Source organism: Aethina tumida, chromosome 6 (genome assembly GCF_024364675.1).
Source record: "Aethina tumida isolate Nest 87 chromosome 6, icAetTumi1.1, whole genome shotgun sequence".
Lineage (NCBI taxonomy): Eukaryota > Metazoa > Arthropoda > Insecta > Coleoptera > Nitidulidae > Aethina > Aethina tumida.
The window spans coordinates 1,612,312-1,634,840 of NC_065440.1; the positions used below are offsets into that span (position 1 = coordinate 1,612,312).

The 22,529-nt window shown below is 31.1% G+C and overlaps 1 protein-coding gene across 1 annotated transcript; it reads right to left on the reverse strand.

The window, feature by feature from the left end:
- Positions 1–278: 278 nt before the first annotated feature.
- On the reverse strand, positions 279–1,554 carry LOC126265933 (uncharacterized). The gene is made up of 2 exons (XM_049968854.1): positions 1,390–1,554; positions 279–1,343 (listed from the first exon to the last, which is right to left on the reverse strand). Exons 1-2 carry the CDS (start codon positions 1,552–1,554, stop codon positions 279–281), a joined length of 1,230 nt encoding a protein of 409 aa, XP_049824811.1.
- Between the last annotated feature and the right edge of the window lie 20,975 nt (positions 1,555–22,529).

Consider the following 22,529-nt stretch of genomic DNA (forward strand, 5'->3'; position numbering starts at 1 on the left):
TTGTTGTCCGCCGGTACGTCGACGTCGACAGACTTGTTGGATTCCATGTGTTTGCTAGTGTTGTGGACGTTGTGGTGTTTACACAATGAAATATTTTCTCGTTCTATTCACATTGTGATGCCGATATCCAACTTATATTTAAGTCACAGTGCGTACAATTTCACTTAGCGGTAGATACTCCAAAACACAATCGTGCACGATTACGCAATATGCCTTTGTTTTCTGGGGAAATGCGACCCTCGATTCAATTTCCAATTTAACATCTATAGTACCCAGTTTCAGTGCTGTATTTCTTTTGGAGCAATCAATAACAAATATGGTATTATCCTAAACGTTGAATAATCGAGTAGAGGTTGTTTTGCTTGGGATGCATCATGTTTGAAATTGTTAAAAAACTGAGTATAGTTGTAATGTGATTCGGTATAACTGTGTTTGGCAAAATTCAAACCCTGTCGTTCAGCTGGATAATATTCACCGTTCAACACGACCCGTACTTCCGAGGCGTGCATATTATCAAAGACGGTCGTATCAACCGAATCATTTTCTCTTTTGTCCGATTGAAAAGCAACAATTACAAATCGTGGACTCTCCTCAGCTGTACATGTTTTCACACCCCAAATTTCCTTCGTTGATCCAGTTGTTAATTGTGGCAGTTCATGATATTCCCATCTTCTGAATGGTAAAAGTATAGGTTTATCATTTTTTATCGAATCCAACAATTTTATTTTCAGCATGTCATTTGGAACAACAATGGGTGCTTTTAGACAAATGTTGGTCATTTTGATGATACCTGAGGTGGGTGCTGTATCTTTCAAGGATTTACACACAATAGCATCTAGATCGCTTCGAGCTCTGACCAATCTTAAGGTGTGTTTACCAAATTGAGCTAGTTTATAGTCGATAAATAGACCAAACAGATGATGCAGTGGTATTCTTAAAACAAACGTTGACTTGTTCTTGGTCGTAACTAGATTGTTTGGGTAACACCATCCTGCCGTACTCAAAATATTGCTATCCATTTGATTGTAACAAAGATATCCTCTAATTGTGGAGACGATTCCCGGTGTACGAACAGAGTCCACTTCTTTTCCGTTTAGTTCGTACGTGATATTGTCAAACATAAATGCACCAGCATTGTTGACCAGTGAAACTTCACCTTCACCACCATCTCTTCTCAGCTCCCCTTCAATCACAATTGCCGCCTCGTGCATCAGTACCCAGGAATCCCTCTGGTTTATGGAGATTTCAATAACGTCATTATTATTGAACGATTTTATGTATGGGTAATAGGTGCGAGTTTCCATTTTTTGAATTGTTTCGTCGTACCGTGGTTTGCGGTAGACCTGATTGTACGACGACATTGTAACCCAGTGATTGTAAAAACAATACGTTGTCTAGAGTCAAACGTTGCTTCGGCCTGCGCTTCTGCTTCTGCTTCTGTTTCTTCTTTTGCTGTTGATAATTAAGCTGATTCACATACGATGACGGTTTTTCATATACTGATGGATTTGTACTGTTGTTGTCCGAATTATAGAAATCGAAAGTCAAACCCATTTTACGTGAGCTTTTTCAATTCCAATCGGATAATAATTTCCTCCCCTCGGAAATTAACAGGTTCAAAATTTTGATCCAAAATCTGCAGTGAAATGTTTGAAATTTGATTTCTGTTCACTACGGGGAGATAGATAATATGTCTTGGCGTTTCGTCAATCGCGTAGCCAGGGTTGCTGTCCAATGCAAATTCGTAGAGGGTGTGTGTCGGTCTGTCCTTGTAAAACGCACCCGTGGTAATGTTACAGTCGATATGTAATGTTTTCACCTTTACTATATCCACAGGTAAGTCAGATTCGTAAAGTGTTCCTGTTTCTAGAAGTTTTGCCGAAAAACCCAACAATTTCCCAACAGAAGACGGTGTGCTGAAGTCAATTGCAAGTGTTTCGCTATATATTTCGCACTTGAGGGAGTTATGGTTAGGTTTTATCGATAAAATCTTTCCTTCCGCTAACTCATCTTCAATGGAATCTTGAATAATTCTCTTTCGTAAATATTTTTCAATATCACTTATTTCATATGCACCGTCGGGGATTTCTATATATCCGATACGATTGGCTATGTTCCGGTAGTTAAACGTATTACAATTTGAATCAATATTCGGAATACTGTTGTACGAATGAAATCCAATTAAGGCGAGCCCGTACTGTACTTCGGGATCCAACTGAATAGGATTTACAAAATCGATATTTAATATGTGGTTGGTACTTGTAAGAGTAAATATATATGACATTGCTCTCACAACGTTTCAAATAAGACTGAGTAATAGTTTAGCTCACTGCTTATTTAACACAAAATAATAGAAAACGCAATAACAACAACAACAACAGCAATTGTGGATGTGTGTGTGCGTGTGGGCGTGTGTGTGTGTGCGTGTGTGTGTGTGTGTGTGTGTGTGTGTGTGTGTATATTGAAAAGTTAATGTATGTAAAATCATTATCAAATAAAACTCAATTAAAATTAATGATTTTTCTTTATTATTATTATAGTATGACAAAGTATTCATTGTTTTATATTGTATAAAAATTTCAAGCAGTAACGACCACAGGATGACTCATTAAACTTCTGCTCAGGATGTACATTGTAATAAATTTGACAATTTTTTCCCATGTATCGAATTATCTCCAACGGCGGTCGTAAATCCCCAAAACTATCATAATACTTGACTTGATTTCCTCTCTTTGCGTAACAAACCCAGTGAGTTCCGTAATTTGTTGAATCGTCCAGGTTCACGACGGCACTTTCGTTTTTCTTAGGATACAAAGGTAGAGCGTCACGCATAAAAACACCTCTAAAATAGGGTATTTTTAATTGTTTGGCAAATTTGATTATTTCATGATCGTAGAGTGCTCGTGCGGGCACTCTTATCGGTAGTTTTTTTGGAATTTTTTCCAAGAACAAACCGTACCCTTTTGGGTTTTTTCGTAAGTACAATCCACTACCCTTTTTTCCTATTTGCTCCATGCGTTGATTGTGTCGTTTCTGTTCATCTAGATTCTTCTTTGCATTTTTCGCGTCGACTATTGTTTTTGCCACACCGGCAGCACCACCCATTAATGCTCCAAGACTTGATAAACCAGCGAGAATTGGCAGTAATGGCAGAATTCCTCCTTGTTTCGAACTAAACGGAATTGTTCTAGGTATCTTCACGTTTTTTCGACCCCCAATTCGTTTAGTGTTGACTTTGGCTATTTTTATTGCCGCTGCAGCGATTTTTCGTAGTGACTTGCTACCTGGTTTTATGTCGACCGATTTTAAAATCTTTTTATCGATTTTGTCGACAATGTCTTTCTTGAATGAAATTTTTGATTGGTGTTGTGTGCGATGACCCATTCCGAGCTTCCTTTTTATCTTCATTCCCGTTGTTACAAGCCACGCGGCTGCTTTTTCACCCAAATTAGCGTTCTTGGATTTTACACGGTTCCACGCCTCGTTTTCCAAAACAAAGTCTGCCTTGTGTCTATCCTGCAGCGATTTATTTTCCTCGTAGGCAATGTCGTGTCGTTTACAGGCTTTGTCCAACTCGTTGATACCTGTATCACCTCTCGCTAGTCGTTTTTTCAATTTTGTACCAGGATCACAGTACTGATAAAATGGTAGATGTAATTCAAACGGTAAGTTGTCAATAACAGAGTTTAATAAACCATTACCGCGATACTCAATGACCAACATTGAAATGAAATGTCAGCACTCTGTACATCATATTTATCACCGATGTTTTCAAACAGTGAGGTAATTGAAAAAAAAACATTCAAATTTATTTGTAACGTATATTTTTAATATTAAATTTTTTCTCAATACAATATATATATATATATATATATAAATAAAATATTATTTATTTCGTCTTTTTGCATCGAGGGAGGCGGCTATTCCCCTCGCTGTTGCACTTGATGAATCCGCAATGATGCGGAGCCGTCTAGCCTCTATTTGGAGACCAGCAAGTGTCGCCGCAGCCTCAACGGCGCGGCGCTCTGCCGCTTCGGCTTTGGCTACAGCGGCCTTAGCCACCGCCTCTGCTGCCACCACCTCAGCGTCCTCCGCTGCCGCATCTGCCTCAGCCTCTCTCCTTAATCTTTGGTGACGTTCACCCTCGTGACGTCTAAAGGCCTTTCTTTCCCCACGAGTGAGACCGTGAGGTGGATACCGGATGATCGGCAGATTCTCCGTCCTTGTGTAAAAATCTGTGTCAAAAAAGGAAGGCCCGCCGCAATCGTCGTCCCAATTTTCCTATATAAGAAAATATATGTTTAATAAGTAAATTGTAATAATATAATAAGCTAAAAACTCACCTCACCCTGACTGACATATTGCCAATGATTTTAAGAATTAAATAAAAATTCTAGACTAATTCTTCAGAATACAAATGGTTTTAAAGAAAATACCCCACTCTGGAATTCACTGTTTACACCTACACCCTTGTTGTCAACCACTCACAAGTAACCATCCACTCCCACCAAATAGATAAAAAGAAACAACCACCACCTAATGAAGTGAAAAAATCACCACCCTAGAAGAAACGCCCCCACACATTCGAAATGTAATGGTAGAGATGGTGGTGGTACAGGGTCTTATATTTAGACTCTTCTGCTCTCATTTTCATATTCTTACATCAACCATCAGTTTACTAACACTGTTGACTGATATTTGAAAGAATAACTCTGTTGATCATCCTCACGAATATTTTTGTTCGTATTTTTATTTTATTTTTTGACTTCTAGTTCATCTTTTTATTCTGCTCTCATGGGTAAGTTGTTTTTTTTATTTTTTATTTATTTGTGTTTATTACAGAAAACAACGCATTCCACTTTGTAAATGGTAATGATGATAATAATCTTGAATCTTCAGACATCATTTTCTACGTTATAGATGAACTTGGCTTGACACCAAACAATGGTAAATTGATTTATAAATATATATAGGAATACAGGCTATGGAACTGTGTCAGAGAGCGGGTGTTGATATTCCCGTAGAGGGTGCTGGGATTCAGGAGTTGCACGCATTCCGGCGTGCTTTACCCAACTACAGAATTACAGTATTCAAATACGGTGCTGGTGGACGATAAGTGATTTTTAAAGGACAAAGTGAGGGACCAACTCTTAATTTACTACTTCACAAAGGACACAACAACGCGTTTTCCTGTGATTACCACTGCGAAGAATGTAATCTTCCCTACGATACACTCGTCAACCATCGCTGCAGTGGAATTTGTCCGTGCTGTCGTGAATCACCACTGTGCGAGGATGAGGAAAAAATAGAGTGTGCAGATTGTCATCGTCACTTCAGGAGCCGGAAATGTTTGGAAAATCATCTACAGATTAAGAAGACATCCAACGAATGTGGCGACTTGCGAATGTGTGAATAGTGCTCTAAAACGGTCGATGGAAAACGTAAGCATGAGTGTGGTGAAATTTTTTGAAGTCTGTAAAAACACCATCCGATAAATCAACAGTGTTATATCCAGTCAAACACAAAGGAACCCAGCCTTACCGATTTTTTATTCATTTTTTGCGATTTGGAAACACGACAGGAAACCATCCAGACCGACGGCAGTGCAGTGCATGAAATCACATTGTGTGTATTTAAATTGTCCGCCACACCGGTACAGGTCAAGAACACATAGTAGGAAGAGGACTCAAAGTTGACAGATTTAATGAGGAGCAGCGGAAGGTTTACGAGTTTCAAATTTCACCGAGATTGGAGGAGATAAAATGGATACCATGCGAAATCGTTACGGGGCTACCACCATTAAAACGACTCGACTTTGCAACCTAGGATTTTAAGTTATCGAAAAGTGGGAATGTAACTTCCGCATCTTATTAAAACAGTGTTGTGAAGTGCGTGATTTTGTGGAAAACGTGTTGGCAACATCACCATTGAATCCTCGTGATGGTTTTTATGGAGGACGAACCGGAAACACTGTTACATACCACAAATGTAACAAGGATGAGCGCATCAAATGCATCGACGTATACTTGTTGTACCCGTTCGTGTGCAAGTACGGTCGATTTCCTATAGGACACTCTACAATTCATATAGGATCTGCAGCCCGGGACATCGATTTATCCACCGTAGATGGCATGGTGAAATGTAAAATTTTACCACCCACGTAACTGTACCAACCCGTTCTCCCCGTCAGGATGAAGGGAAAGTTAATGTTCGCCCTTTGCAACAGCTGTAGTGAAAGTTCGCAACAACATGAGTGTTGCCATATGGAGGAAGAGCGGTCGTTCACCGGGACGTGGGTCATTGTAGAAGTACTTAAAGCTTTGGAAAAAGGCTACAGGATAGTGGAAGTGTTTGAAGTGTGGTCTTACGAAACGCGTCAGTACAACCATGCGGCGGGCCAGCTGGGTTTTTTCACACAAATGATTAATAAATTCATCAAAATTAAACAGGAAGCTGAAAAAGTGAAACTAACACTGGAACGCATCGAAAATAACCCTGGTCTTCGATCCCTCGCCAAACTAATGTTGAATTCGTTCTGGGGAAAGTTTGGACTGTGCGAAAACCAGCCCCAAACAACCATCGTCAACGATCCTCAGGAGTGCTTTGATCTCCTTGCGCATCCGTCGAAGAACAAACTGTTGTAATCAACTACATAAATTACCATTGAATAATTAATATTGTATATGTATGTTTTCTGTTTACTTTAGAAACACGGTTTTTGCACCAATCAACGACTGGGATTCGAAAGCAACAACGAAAGAAAGAACTTTTTCACCTCTTTTTCATGTATCGAAATAACAAAATGTATAATAAATTGTAATATAAATGTACAATAATAATAATAAATTTTTAACTTATTGATATGTTTTTGTTTTTAATATGTAATAAATCATAATTATAAATTAATTGCATTTTCATTCACTCTTGCGTCTTCCTACGTTTTTGGCATGAGGTGGCCCACGACTCATACACTCGTGACGTCACTTCTACGCTTTTGGTCTGAAGTGGCCCACGAACAGGTAAAAATAAACAAATGCGCGCATACGCGTCTTCCTTCGCTTTTGGACTCGTCACTTCTACGCTTTTGGTCTGAGGTGGCCCACGACTCATACACTCGTGACGTCACTTCTACGCTTTTGGTCTGAGGTGGCCCACGACTCATACACTCGTGACGTCACTTCTACGCTTTTGGTCTGAAGTGGCCCACGAAAGGTGCGCATGTCATACACTCGTGACGTCACTTCTACGCTTTTGGTCTGAAGTGGCCCACGAAAGGCGCGCATATCATACACTCGTGACGTCACACCTACGCTTTTGGTCTGAGGTGGCCCACGACAAGGGTGGCGCTTGCCCACATACCGACAAAGGCTATAAACCATCACAAACAGATGAGTGGCGCGTGCCCACATGCCGACAAAGGCTACAAACCGCCCCAAACAGAGGGGTGGCGCGTGCTCACTTGCCGACAAAGGCCAGCAACCACCCAAACAGATGGGCGGCACGTGCCGACAGGGTCGTGACGTCACTCCTACGCTGTTCGTCTCAAGTGGCCCACTTACGCCGGAGGGGAGGGGGGAGTCGTGACGTCACACCTACGCTGTCTGTCTCAAGTGGCCCATATTCTACTTGATCCGTTTTATGTCCTGTCCTCATAAAATGATATGTTATTTTAATTTCTCATTTGTCCTAAGGAACTTTCAATTTCATTCTGGTGGGAAGCTTTTTAGTGTTGTGTTTAAATGCTGAAAACAGAAAATCGATATTAGTTATTAAAGTTATCAAAATAATTTTATATAATAGTTAGGAATTGATAGCAATGAAAAATTATTTTTTGCAATACATAACTGAACGATTTTAATTTTATACTTAAAAGCACACAATCGGTATCTTTCAAAGCAAAATTAGTAAAGAGTAAATGTGATACTGGCCTTTTGTATTTACATTTCTGATTCGTTTTATGTCCTGTCCTCATAAAATGATATGATGTTTTAATTTCTCATTTGTCCTAAGGAACTTTCAATTTCAATTTGTTGTGAGGCATTTTAGTGTTGTGGTAAAATGCTGAAAACAAAAAATCGATATTAGTTATTAAAGTTATTAAAATAATTTTATACATTGGTCAGTTATTAATACTAATGAAAATTTATATTTTTTCAATACATAACTGAACGATTGTTATATTATACTTAAATGCACACAATCGGTATCTTTCAAAGCAAAATTAGTAAAGAGTAAATGTGAGACTGGCCTTTTATATTTACATTTCTGATCCGTTTTATGTCCTGTCCTCATAAAATGATATGCTGTTTTAATTTCTCATTTGTCCTAAGGATCTTTCAATTTCAATTTGGTGGGAAGCTTTTTAGTGTTGTGGTTAAATGCTGAAAACAAAAAATCGATATTAGTTACTAAAGTTATCAAAATAATTTTATATAATAGTTAGTTATTGATAGCAATGAAAAGTTATATTTCTGCAATACATAACTGAACGATTATAATATTATACTAAAAAGCACACAATCGGAATCATACAAAGCAAAATTAGTTAATAGTAAATGTGAGACTGGCCTTTTATTTTTACATTCCTGATCCGTATTATGTCCTGTCCTCATAAAATGATATGCTGTTTTAATTTCTCATTTGTCCTAAGGATCTTTCAATTTCAATTTGGTGGGAAGCTTTATAGTGTTGTGTTTAAATGCTGAAAACAAAAAAATTGATATTAGTTATTAAAGTTATTAAAATAATTTTATATATTAGTCAGTTATTAATACTAATGAAAATTTATATTTTTTCAATACATAACTGAACGATTGTAATATTATACTTAAATGCACACAATCGGTATCACACAAAGCAAAATTAGTTAACAGTAAATGTGAGACTGGCCTTTTATATTTACATTTCTGATCCGTTTTATGTCCTGTCCTCATAAAATGATATGTTATTTTAACTTTCAATTTCAATCTGGTGGGAAGCTTTTTAGTGTTGTGTTTAAATGCTGAAAACAGAAAATCGATATTAGTTACTAAAGTTATCAAAATAATTTTATATAATAGATGGTTATTGATAGCAATGAAAAATTATATTTTTACAATACATAACTGAACGATTGTAATTTTATACTTAAAAGCACACAATCGGTATCTTTCAAAGCAAAATTAGTAAAGAGTAAATGAGAGACTGGCCTTTTGTGTTTACATTTCTGATTCGTTTTATGTCCTGTCCTCATAAAATTATATGCTGTTTTAATTTCTCATTTGTCCTAAGGAACTTTCAATTTCAATTTGTTGTGAGGCTTTTTAGTGTTGTGTTTAAATGCTGAAAACAAAAAATCGATTTTAGTTACTAAAGTTATGAAAATAATTTTATATTATAGTCAGTTACTAATACTAATGAAAATTTATATTTTTGCAATACATAACTGAACGATTGTAAAATTATACTTTAAAAGCACAGAATCGAAATCATTCAAAGCAAAATTAGTTAACAGTAAACGTGAGACAGGCCTTTTATATTTACATTTCTGATTCGCTCTGTGTCCTGTCCTTATTAAATGATATGTTATTTTAATTTCTCATTTGTCCTAAGGAACTTTCAATTTCAATCTGGAGGGAAGCTTTTTAGTGTTGCGGTTAAATGCTGAAAACAAAAAATCGATATTAGTTATTAAAGTTATCAAAATAATTTTATATAATAGTCAGTTATTAAAACTAATGAAAATTTATATTTTTGCAATACATAACTGAACCATTGTATTATTATACTTAAATGCACACAATCACTGTCATACAAAGCAAAATTAGTTAACAGTAAATGTGAGACTGGCCTTTTATATTTACATTTCTGATCCGTTTTATGTCCTGTCCTCATAAAATGAAATGCTGTTTTAAATTCTCGTTTGTCCTAAGGAACTTTCAATATCAATTTGGTGGGAAACTTTTTAGTGTTGCGGTTAAATGCTGAAAACAAAAAATCGATATTAGTTATTAAAGTTATGAAAATAATTTTATATTATAGTCAGTTACTAATACTAATGAAAATTTATATTTTTGCAATACATAACTGAACGATTGTAAAATTATACTTAAAAGCACACAATCGATATCATTTAAAGCAAAATTAGTTAACAGTAAACGTGAGACTGGCATTTTATATTTACATTTCTGATTCGCTCTGTGTCCTGTCCTCATAAAATGATTTGCTGTTTTAAATTCTCATTTGTCCTAAAGAACTTTCAATTTCAATTTGGTGGGAAACTTTTTAGTGTTGCGGTAAAATGCTGAAAACAAAAAATCGATATCAGTTATTAAAGATATCAAAATAATTTTATATAATAATTAGTTATTGATAGCAATGAAAAATTATATTTTAGCAATACATAACTGAACGATTATAATATTATACTAATAAGCACACAATCGGAATCATACAAAGCAAAATTAGTTAACAGTAAATGTGAGACTGGCCTTTTATATTTACATTCCTGATCCGTTTTATGTCCTGTCCTCATAAAATGATAATGCTGTTTTAATTTCTCATTTGTCCTAAGGATCTTTCAATTTCAATTTGGTGGGAAGCTTTTTAATGTTGTGTTTAAATGCTGCAAACAAATAATCGATATTAGTTATTAAAGTTATCAAAATAATTTTATATAATAGTTAGTTATAGATAGCAATGAAAAATTATATTTTTGCAATACATAACTGAACGATTGTAAAATTATACTTAAAAGCACACAATCGATATCATACAAAGCAAAATTAGTTAACAGTAAATGTGAGACTGGCCTTTTATATTTACATTTCTGGTCCGTTTTATGTCCTGTCCTCATAAAATGAAATGCTGTTTTAAATTCTCGTTTGCCCTAATGAACTTTCAATTTCAATTTGGTGGGAAGCTTTTTAGTGTTGTGGTTAAATGCTGAAAACAAAAAATCGATATTAGTTATTAAAGTTATCAAAATAATTTTATATAATAGTTATTGATAGCAATGAAAAATTATATTTTTGCAATACATAACTGAACGATTATAATATTGTACTTAAAAGCACACAATCGGTATCATACAAAGCAAAATTAGTTAACAGTAAATGTGAGACTGGCCTTTATATTTACATTTCTGAGCCGTTTTTATGTCCTGTCTCCATAAAATGATATGCTGTTTCAATTTCTCATTTGTCCTAAAGAACTTTCAATTTCAATTTGGTGGGAAGCTTTATAGTGTTGCGGTTAAATGCTGAAAACAAAAAATCGATATTAGTTATTAAAGTTATCAAAATAATTTTATATAATAGTCAGTTATTAAAACTAATGAAAATTTATATTTTTGCAATACATAACTGAACGATTGTAATATTATACTTAAAAGCACACAATCGGTATCTTTCAAAGCAAAATTAGTAAAGAGTAAATGAGAGACTGGCCTTTTGTGTTTACATTTCTGATTCGTTTTATGTCCTGTCCTCATAAAATGATATGTTATTTTAATTTCTCATTTGTCCTAAGGAACTTTCAATTTCATTCTGGTGGGAAGCTTTTTAGTGTTGTGTTTAAATGCTGAAAACAGAAAATCGATATTAGTTATTAAAGTTATCAAAATAATTTTATATAATAGTTAGGAATTGATAGCAATGAAAAATTATTTTTTGCAATACATAACTGAACGATTGTAATTTTATACTTAAAAGCACACAATCGGTATCTTTCAAAGCAAAATTAGTAAAGAGTAAATGTGATACTGGCCTTTTGTATTTACATTTCTGATTCGTTTTATGTCCTGTCCTCATAAAATGATATGATGTTTTACTTTCTCATTTGTCCTAAGGAACTTTCAATTTCAATTTGTTGTGAGGCATTTTAGTGTTGTGGTAAAATGCTGAAAACAAAAAATCGATATTAGTTATTAAAGTTATTAAAATAATTTTATACATTGGTCAGTTATTAATACTAATGAAAATTTATATTTTTTCAATACATAACTGAACGATTGTTATATTATACTTAAATGCACACAATCGGTATCTTTCAAAGCAAAATTAGTAAAGAGTAAATGTGAGACTGGCCTTTTATATTTACATTTCTGATCCGTTTTATGTCCTGTCCTCATAAAATGATATGCTGTTTCAATTTCTCATTTGTCCTAAAGAATTTTCAATTTCAATTTGGTGGGAAGCTTTTTAGTGTTGTGGTTAAATGCTGAAAACAAAAAATCGATATTAGTTACTAAAGTTATCAAAATAATTTTATATAATAGTTAGTTATTGATAGCAATGAAAAGTTATATTTCTGCAATACATAACTGAACGATTATAATATTATACTAAAAAGCACACAATCGGAATCATACAAAGCAAAATTAGTTAATAGTAAATGTGAGACTGGCCTTTTATTTTTACATTCCTGATCCGTATTATGTCCTGTCCTCATAAAATGATATGCTGTTTTAATTTCTCATTTGTCCTAAGGATCTTTCAATTTCAATTTGGTGGGAAGCTTTATAGTGTTGTGTTTAAATGCTGAAAACAAAAAAATTGATATTAGTTATTAAAGTTATTAAAATAATTTTATATATTAGTCAGTTATTAATACTAATGAAAATTTATATTTTTTCAATACATAACTGAACGATTGTAATATTATACTTAAATGCACACAATCGGTATCACACAAAGCAAAATTAGTTAACAGTAAATGTGAGACTGGCCTTTTATATTTACATTTCTGATCCGTTTTATGTCCTGTCCTCATAAAATGATATGTTATTTTAACTTTCAATTTCAATCTGGTGGGAAGCTTTTTAGTGTTGTGTTTAAATGCTGAAAACAGAAAATCGATATTAGTTACTAAAGTTATCAAAATAATTTTATATAATAGATGGTTATTGATAGCAATGAAAAATTATATTTTTACAATACATAACTGAACGATTGTAAAATTATACTTAAAAGCACACAATCGGTATCTTTCAAAGCAAAATTAGTAAAGAGTAAATGAGAGACTGGCCTTTTGTGTTTACATTTCTGATTCGTTTTATGTCCTGTCCTCATAAAATTATATGCTGTTTTAATTTCTCATTTGTCCTAAGGAACTTTCAATTTCAATTTGTTGTGAGGCTTTTTAGTGTTGTGTTTAAATGCTGAAAACAAAAAATCGATTTTAGTTACTAAAGTTATGAAAATAATTTTATATTATAGTCAGTTACTAATACTAATGAAAATTTATATTTTTGCAATACATAACTGAACGATTGTAAAATTATACTTTAAAAGCACAGAATCGAAATCATTCAAAGCAAAATTAGTTAACAGTAAACGTGAGACAGGCCTTTTATATTTACATTTCTGATTCGCTCTGTGTCCTGTCCTTATTAAATGATATGTTATTTTAATTTCTCATTTGTCCTAAGGAACTTTCAATTTCAATCTGGAGGGAAGCTTTTTAGTGTTGCGGTTAAATGCTGAAAACAAAAAATCGATATTAGTTATTAAAGTTATCAAAATAATTTTATATAATAGTCAGTTATTAAAACTAATGAAAATTTATATTTTTGCAATACATAACTGAACCATTGTATTATTATACTTAAATGCACACAATCACTGTCATACAAAGCAAAATTAGTTAACAGTAAATGTGAGACTGGCCTTTTATATTTACATTTCTGATCCGTTTTATGTCCTGTCCTCATAAAATGAAATGCTGTTTTAAATTCTCGTTTGTCCTAAGGAACTTTCAATATCAATTTGGTGGGAAACTTTTTAGTGTTGCGGTTAAATGCTGAAAACAAAAAATCGATATTAGTTATTAAAGTTATGAAAATAATTTTATATTATAGTCAGTTACTAATACTAATGAAAATTTATATTTTTGCAATACATAACTGAACGATTGTAAAATTATACTTAAAAGCACACAATCGATATCATTTAAAGCAAAATTAGTTAACAGTAAACGTGAGACTGGCATTTTATATTTACATTTCTGATTCGCTCTGTGTCCTGTCCTCATAAAATGATTTGCTGTTTTAAATTCTCATTTGTCCTAAAGAACTTTCAATTTCAATTTGGTGGGAAACTTTTTAGTGTTGCGGTAAAATGCTGAAAACAAAAAATCGATATCAGTTATTAAAGATATCAAAATAATTTTATATAATAATTAGTTATTGATAGCAATGAAAAATTATATTTTAGCAATACATAACTGAACGATTATAATATTATACTAATAAGCACACAATCGGAATCATACAAAGCAAAATTAGTTAACAGTAAATGTGAGACTGGCCTTTTATATTTACATTCCTGATCCGTTTTATGTCCTGTCCTCATAAAATGATAATGCTGTTTTAATTTCTCATTTGTCCTAAGGATCTTTCAATTTCAATTTGGTGGGAAGCTTTTTAATGTTGTGTTTAAATGCTGCAAACAAATAATCGATATTAGTTATTAAAGTTATCAAAATAATTTTATATAATAGTTAGTTATAGATAGCAATGAAAAATTATATTTTTGCAATACATAACTGAACGATTGTAATATTGTACTTAAAAGCACACAATGGGTATCAAATAGGGCAAAATTAGTTAACAGTAAATGTGAGACTGGCCTTTTATATTTACACTTCTGATCCGTTTTATGTCCTGTCCTCATAAAATGAAATGCTGTTTTAAATTCTCGTTTGCCCTAAGGAACTTTCAATTTCAATTTGGTGGGAAGCTTTTTAATGTTGTGTTTAAATGCTGCAAACAAAAAATCGTTATTAGTTATTAAAGTTATCAAAATAATTTTATATAATGGTTAGTTATTGATAACAATGAAAAATTATATTTTTGCAATACATAACTGAACGATTGTAAAATTATACTTAAAAGCACACAATCGATATCATACAAAGCAAAATTAGTTAACAGTAAATGTGAGACTGGCCTTTTATATTTACATTTCTGGTCCGTTTTATGTCCTGTCCTCATAAAATGAAATGCTGTTTTAAATTCTCGTTTGCCCTAATGAACTTTCAATTTCAATTTGGTGGGAAGCTTTTTAGTGTTGTGGTTAAATGCTGAAAACAAAAAATCGATATTAGTTATTAAAGTTATCAAAATAATTTTATATAATAGTTATTGATAGCAATGAAAAATTATATTTTTGCAATACATAACTGAACGATTATAATATTGTACTTAAAAGCACACAATCGGTATCATACAAAGCAAAATTAGTTAACAGTAAATGTGAGACTGGCCTTTATATTTACATTTCTGAGCCGTTTTTATGTCCTGTCTCCATAAAATGATATGCTGTTTCAATTTCTCATTTGTCCTAAAGAACTTTCAATTTCAATTTGGTGGGAAGCTTTATAGTGTTGCGGTTAAATGCTGAAAACAAAAAATCGATATTAGTTATTAAAGTTATCAAAATAATTTTATATAATAGTCAGCTATTAAAACTAATGAAAATTTATATTTTTGCAATACATAACTGAACGATTGTAATATTATACTTAAAAGCACACAATCGGTATCTTTCAAAGCAAAATTAGTAAAGAGTAAATGAGAGACTGGCCTTTTGTGTTTACATTTCTGATTCGTTTTATGTCCTGTCCTCATAAAATTATATGCTGTTTTAATTTCTCATTTGTCCTAAGGAACTTTCAATTTCAATTTGTTGTGAGGCTTTTTAGTGTTGTGGTTAAATGCTGAAAACAAAAAATCGACATTAGTTACTAAAGTTATCAAAATAATTTTATATAATAGTTAGTTATTGATAGCAATGAAAAATTATATTCTTGCAATACATAACTGAACGATTATAATATTATACATAAAAGCACACAATCGGTATCATACAAAACAAAATTAGTTAACAGTAAATGTGAGACTGGCCTTTTATATTTACATTTCCGATTCGCTTTACATCCTTTCCTCATAAATTGACATAGTGTTTTACTTTCTCATTTGCCCTAAGGAAATTCCAATTTGTTGTGAAGCATTTTAGTGTTTGGTTAAATGCTGAAAACACAAAATCGATATTAGTTATTTAAAGTTTTCAAAATAATTTTATATAATAGTTAGTGACTGATAGCAATGAAAAATTATATTTTTTGCAATACATAACTGAACGATTGTAATATTATACTTAAATGCAGACAATCACTGTCATACGAAGCAAAATTAGGTAACAGTAAATTTGAGACTGGCCTTTTATATTTACATTTCTGGTCCGTTTTATGTCCTGTCCTCATAAAATGAAATGCTGTTTTAAATTCTCATTTGTCCTAAGGAACTTTCAATTTCAATTTGGTGGGAAGCTTTTTAGTGTTGCGGTTAAATGATGAAAACAAAAAATCGATATTAGTTATTATAGATATCAAAATAATTTTATATAATGGTCGGTTATTAATACTAATGAAAATTTATATTTTTTCAATACATAACTTAACGATTGTAATATTGTACTTAAAAGCACACAATCGGTATCATACAAAGCAAAATTAGTTAACAGTAAATGTGAGACTGGCCTTTATTATTTACATTTCTGATCCGTTTTATGTCCTGTCCTCATAAAATGACATGCTGTTTTAATTTCTCATTTGTCCTAAGGAACTTTCAATTTCAATCTGGTGGGAAGCTTTTTAGTGTTGTGTTTAAATGCTGAAAACAAAAAATCGATATTAGTTATTAAAGTTATCAAAATAATTTTATATAATAGTTAGTTATTGATAACAATGAAAAATTATATTTTTGCAATACATAATTGAACGATTGTAATATTATACTTAAAAGCACGCAATCGGTATCATACAAAGCAAAATTAGTTAACAGTAAATGTGAGACTGGCCTTTTCTATTTACATTTCTGATCCGTTTTATGTCCTGTCCTTATAAAATGATATGTTATTTTAATTTCTCATTTGTCCTAAGGAACTTTCAATTTCAATCTGGTGGGAAGCTTTTTAGTTTTGTGTTTAAATGCTGAAAACAGAAAATCGATATTAGTTACTAAAGTTATCAAAATAATTTTATATATTAGTCAGTTATTAATACTAATGAAAATTTATATTTTTTCAATACATAACTTAACGAATGTAATATTGTACTTAAAAGCACAAAATCGGTATCATACAAAGCAAAATTAGTTAACAGTAAATGTGAGACTGGCCTTTTATATTTACATTTCTGATCCGTTTTATGTCCTGTCCTCATAAAATGATATGCTGTTTCAATTTCTCATTTGTCCTAAAGAACTTTCAATTTCAATTTAGTGGGAAGCTTTTTAGTGTTGTGTTTAAATGCTGAAAACAAAAAATTGATATTAGTTATTAAAGTTATTAAACTAATTTTATATATTAGTCAGTTATTAATACTAATGAAAATTTATATTTTTTCAATACATAACTTAACGATTGTAATATTGTACTTAAAAGCACACAATCGGTATCATACAAAGCAAAATTAGTTAACAGTAAATGTGACACTGGCCTTTTATATTTACATTTCTGATCCGTTTTATGTCCTGTCCTCATAAAATGAAATGCTGTTTTATTTTCTCATTTGTCCTAAAGAAGCTTTTTAGTGTTGCGGTTAAATGCTGAAAACAAAAAATCGATATTAGTTATTAAAGTTATCAAAATAATTTTATATAATAGTTAGTTATTGATAGCAATGAAAAGTTATATTTTTGCAATACATAACTGAACGATTATAATATTATACTAAAAAGCACACAATCGGAATCATACAAAGCAAAATTTGTTAATAGTAAATGTGAGACTGGCCTTTTATATTTACATTCCTGATCCGTATTATGTCCTGTCCTCATAAAATGATATGCTGTTTTAATTTCTCATTTGTCCTAAGGATCTTTCAATTTCAATTTGGTGGGAAGCTTTATGGTGTTGTGTTTAAATGCTGAAAACAAAAAATTGATATTAGTTATTAAAGTTATTAAAATAATTTTATATATTAGTCAGTTAGTAATACTAAATAAAATTTATATTTTTTCAATACATAACTGAACGATTGTAATATTATACTTAAATGCACACAATCGGTATCATACAAAGCAAAATTAGTTAACAGTAAATGTGAGACTGGCTTTTTATATTTACATTTCTGATCCATTTTATGTTCTGTCCTCATAAAATGATATGCTGTTTCAATTTCTCATTTGTCCTAAGAAACTTTCATTTTCAATCTGGTGGGAAGCTTTTTAGTGTTGTGATTAAATGCTGAAAACAAAAAATCGATATTAATTATTAAGGTTATGAAAATAATTTTATATTATAGTCCGTTACTAATACTAATGAAAATTTATATTTTTGCAATACATAACTGAACGATAGTAAAATTATACTTAAAAGCACAGAATCGAAATCATTCAAAGCAAAATTAGTTAACAGTAAACGTGAGACAGGCCTTTTATATTTACATTTCTGATTCGCTCTGTGTCCTGTCCTTATTAAATATGTTATTTTAATTTCTCATTTGTCCTAAGGAACTTTCAATTTCAATCTGGAGGGAAGCTTTTTAGTGTTGCGGTTAAATGCTGAAAACAAAAAATCGATATTAGTTATTATAGATATCAAAATAATTTTATATAATGGTCGGTTATTAACACTAATGAAAATTTATATTTTTTCAATACATAACTGAACGATTGTAATATTGTACTTAAAAGCACACAATCGGTATCATACAAAGCAAAATTAGTTAACAGTAAATGTGAGACTGGCCTTTATTATTTACATTTCTGATCCGTTTTATGTCCTGTCCTCATAAAATGACATGCTGTTTTAATTTCTCATTTGTCCTAAGGAACTTTCAATTTCAATCTGGTGGGAAGCTTTTTAGTGTTGTGTTTAAATGCTGAAAACAAAAAATCGATATTAGTTATTAAAGTTATTAAAATAATCTTATATATAAGTCAGTTATCAATACTAATGAAAATTTATATTTTTTCAATACATAAGTGAACGATTGTAATATTGTACTTAAAAGCACACAATCGGTATCATACAAAGCAAAATTAGTTAACAGTAAATGTGAGACTGGACTTTTATATTTACATTTCTGATCCGTTTTATGTCCTGTCCTCATAAAATGAAATGCTGTTTTAATTTCTCATTTGTCCTAAAGAAGCTTTTTAGTGTTGCGGTTAAATGCTGAAAACAAAAAATCGATATTTGTTATTAAAGTTATCAAAACAATTTTATATAATAGTTAGTTATTGATAGCAATGAAGTTATATTTTTGCAATACATAACTGAACGATTATAATATTATACTAAAAAGCACACAATCGGAATCATACAAAGCAAAATTAGTTAATAGTAAATGTGAGACTGGCCTTTTATATTTACATTCCTGATCCGTATTATGTCCTGTCCTCATAAAATGATATGCTGTTTTAATTTCTCATTTGTCCTAAGGATCTTTCAATTTCAATTTGGTGGGAAGCTTTATAGTGTTGTGTTTAAATGCTGAAAACAAAAAATTGATATTAGTTATTAAAGTTATTAAAATAATTTTATATATTAGTCAGTTATTAATACTAATGAAAATTTATATTTTTTCAATACATAACTGAACGATTGTAATATTATACTTAAATGCACACAATCGGTATCATACAAAGCAAAATTAGTTAACAGTAAATGTGAGACTGGCTTTTTATATTTACATTTCTGATCCATTTTATGTTCTGTCCTCATAAAATGATATGCTGTTTCAATTTCTCATTTGTCCTAAGAAACTTTCAATTTCAATCTGGTGGGAAGCTTTTTAGTGTTGTGTTTAAATGCTGAAAACAAAAAATCGATATTAATTATTAAAGTTATGAAAATAATTTTATATTATAGTCCGTTACTAATACTAATGAAAATTTATATGTTTGCAATACATAACTGAACGATAGTAAAATTATACTTAAAAGCACAGAATCGAAATCATTCAAAGCAAAATTAGTTAACAGTAAACGTGAGACAGGCCTTTTATATTTACATTTCTGATTCGCTCTGTGTCCTGTCCTTATTAAATATGTTATTTTAATATCTCATTTGTCCTAAGGAACTTTCAATTTCAATCTGGAGGGAAGCTTTTTAGTGTTGCGGTTAAATGCTGAAAACAAAAAATCGATATTAGTTATTAAAGTTATCAAAATAATTTTATATAATAGTCAGTTATTAAAACTAATGAAAATTTATATTTTTGCAATACATAACTGAACCATTGTATTATTATACTTAAATGCACACAATCACTGTCATACAAAGCAAAATTAGTTAACAGTAAATGTGAGACTGGCCTTTTATATTTACATTTCTGATCCGTTTTATGTCCTGTCCTCATAAAATGAAATGCTGTTTTAAATTCTCGTTTGTCCTAAGGAACTTTCAATATCAATTTGGTGGGAAACTTTTTAGTGTTGCGGTTAAATGCTGAAAACAAAAAATCGATATTGGTTATTAAAGTTATGAAAATAATTTTATATTATAGTCAGTTACCAATACTAATGAAAATTTATATTTTTGCAATACATAACTGAACGATTGTAAAATTATACTTAAAAGCACACAATCGGAATCATACAAAGCAAAATTAGTTAACAGTAAATGTGAGACTGGCCTTTTATATTTACATTCCTGATCCGTTTTATGTCCTGTCCTCATAAAATGATAATGCTGTTTTAATTTCTCATTTGTCCTAAGGATCTTTCAATTTCAATTTGGTGGGAAGCTTTTTAATGTTGTGTTTAAATGCTGCAAACAAATAATCGATATTAGTTATTAAAGTTATCAAAATAATTTTATATAATAGTTAGTTATAGATAGCAATGAAAAATTATATTTTTGCAATACATAACTGAACGATTGTAATATTGTACTTAAAAGCACACAATGGGTATCAAATAGGGCAAAATTAGTTAACAGTAAATGTGAGACTGGCCTTTTATATTTACAATTCTGATCCGTTTTATGTCCTGTCCTCATAAAATGAAATGCTGTTTTAAATTCTCGTTTGCCCTAAGGAACTTTCAATTTCAATTTGGTGGGAAGCTTTTTAATGTTGTGTTTAAATGCTGCAAACAAAAAATCGTTATTAGTTATTAAAGTTATCAAAATAATTTTATATAATGGTTAGTTATTGATAACAATGAAAAATTATATTTTTGCAATACATAACTGAACGATTGTAAAATTATACTTAAAAGCACACAATCGGTATCATACAAAGCAAAATTAGTTAACAGTAAATGTGAGACTGGCCTTTTATATTTACATTTCTGGTCCGTTTTATGTCCTGTCCTCATAAAATGAAATGCTGTTTTAAATTCTCGTTTGCCCTAAGGAACTTTCAATTTCAATATGGTGGGAAGCTTTTTAATGTTGTGTTTAAATACTGAAAACAAAAAATCGATATTAGTTATTAAAGTTATTAAAATAATCTTATATATTAGTCAGTTATCAATACTAATGAAAATTTATATTTTTTCAATACATAAGTGAACGATTGTAATATTGTGCTTAAAAGCACACAATCGGTATCATACAAAGCAAAATTAGTTAACAGTAAATGTGAGACTGGCCTTTTATATTTACATTTTTGATCCGTTTTATGTCCTGTCCTCATAAAATGAAATGCTGTTTTAAATTCTCGTTTGCCCTAATGAACTTTCAATTTCAATTTGGTGGGAAGCTTTTTAGTGTTGTGGTTAAATGCTGAAAACAAAATATCGATATTAGTTATTAAAGTTATCAAAATAATTTTATATAATAGTTATTGATAGCAATGAAAAATTATATTTTTGCAATACATAACTGAACGATTATAATATTGTACTTAAAAGCACACAATCGGTATCATACAAAGCAAAATTAGTTAACAGTAAATGTGAGACTGAACTTTATATTTACATTTCTGAGCCGTTTTTATGTCCTGTCTCCATAAAATGATATGCTGTTTCAATTTCTCATTTGTCCTAAAGAACTTTCAATTTCAATTTGGTGGGAAGCTTTATAGTGTTGCGGTTAAATGCTGAAAACAAAAAATCGATATTAGTTATTAAAGTTATCAAAATAATTTTATATAATAGTCAGTTATTAAAACTAATGAAAATTTATATTTTTGCAATACATAACTGAACGATTGTAATATTATACTTAAAAGCACACAATCGGTATCTTTCAAAGCAAAATTAGTAAAGAGTAAATGAGAGACTGGCCTTTTGTGTTTACATTTCTGATTCGTTTTATGTCCTGTCCTCATAAAATTATATGCTGTTTTAATTTCTCATTTTTCCTAAGGAACTTTCAATTTCAATTTGTTGTGAGGCTTTTTAGTGTTGTGGTTAAATGCTGAAAACAAAAAATCGACATTAGTTACTAAAGTTATCAAAATAATTTTATATAATAGTTAGTTATTGATAGCAATGAAAAATTATATTCTTGCAATACATAACTGAACGATTATAATATTATACATAAAAGCACACAATCGGTATCATACAAAACAAAATTAGTTAACAGTAAATG

Bases quoted from the DNA above. Each gene is read 5' to 3' on its own strand.
- LOC126265933 (XM_049968854.1), bottom strand. From the start codon at position 1,554: ATGGGTTTGACTTTCGATTTCTATAATTCGGACAACAACAGTACAAAT. The intron at 1,344-1,389 runs GTATTGTTTTTA...TCGTACAATCAG, and splicing joins AACGTTTGACTCTAGACAAC to GTCTACCGCAAACCACGGTA.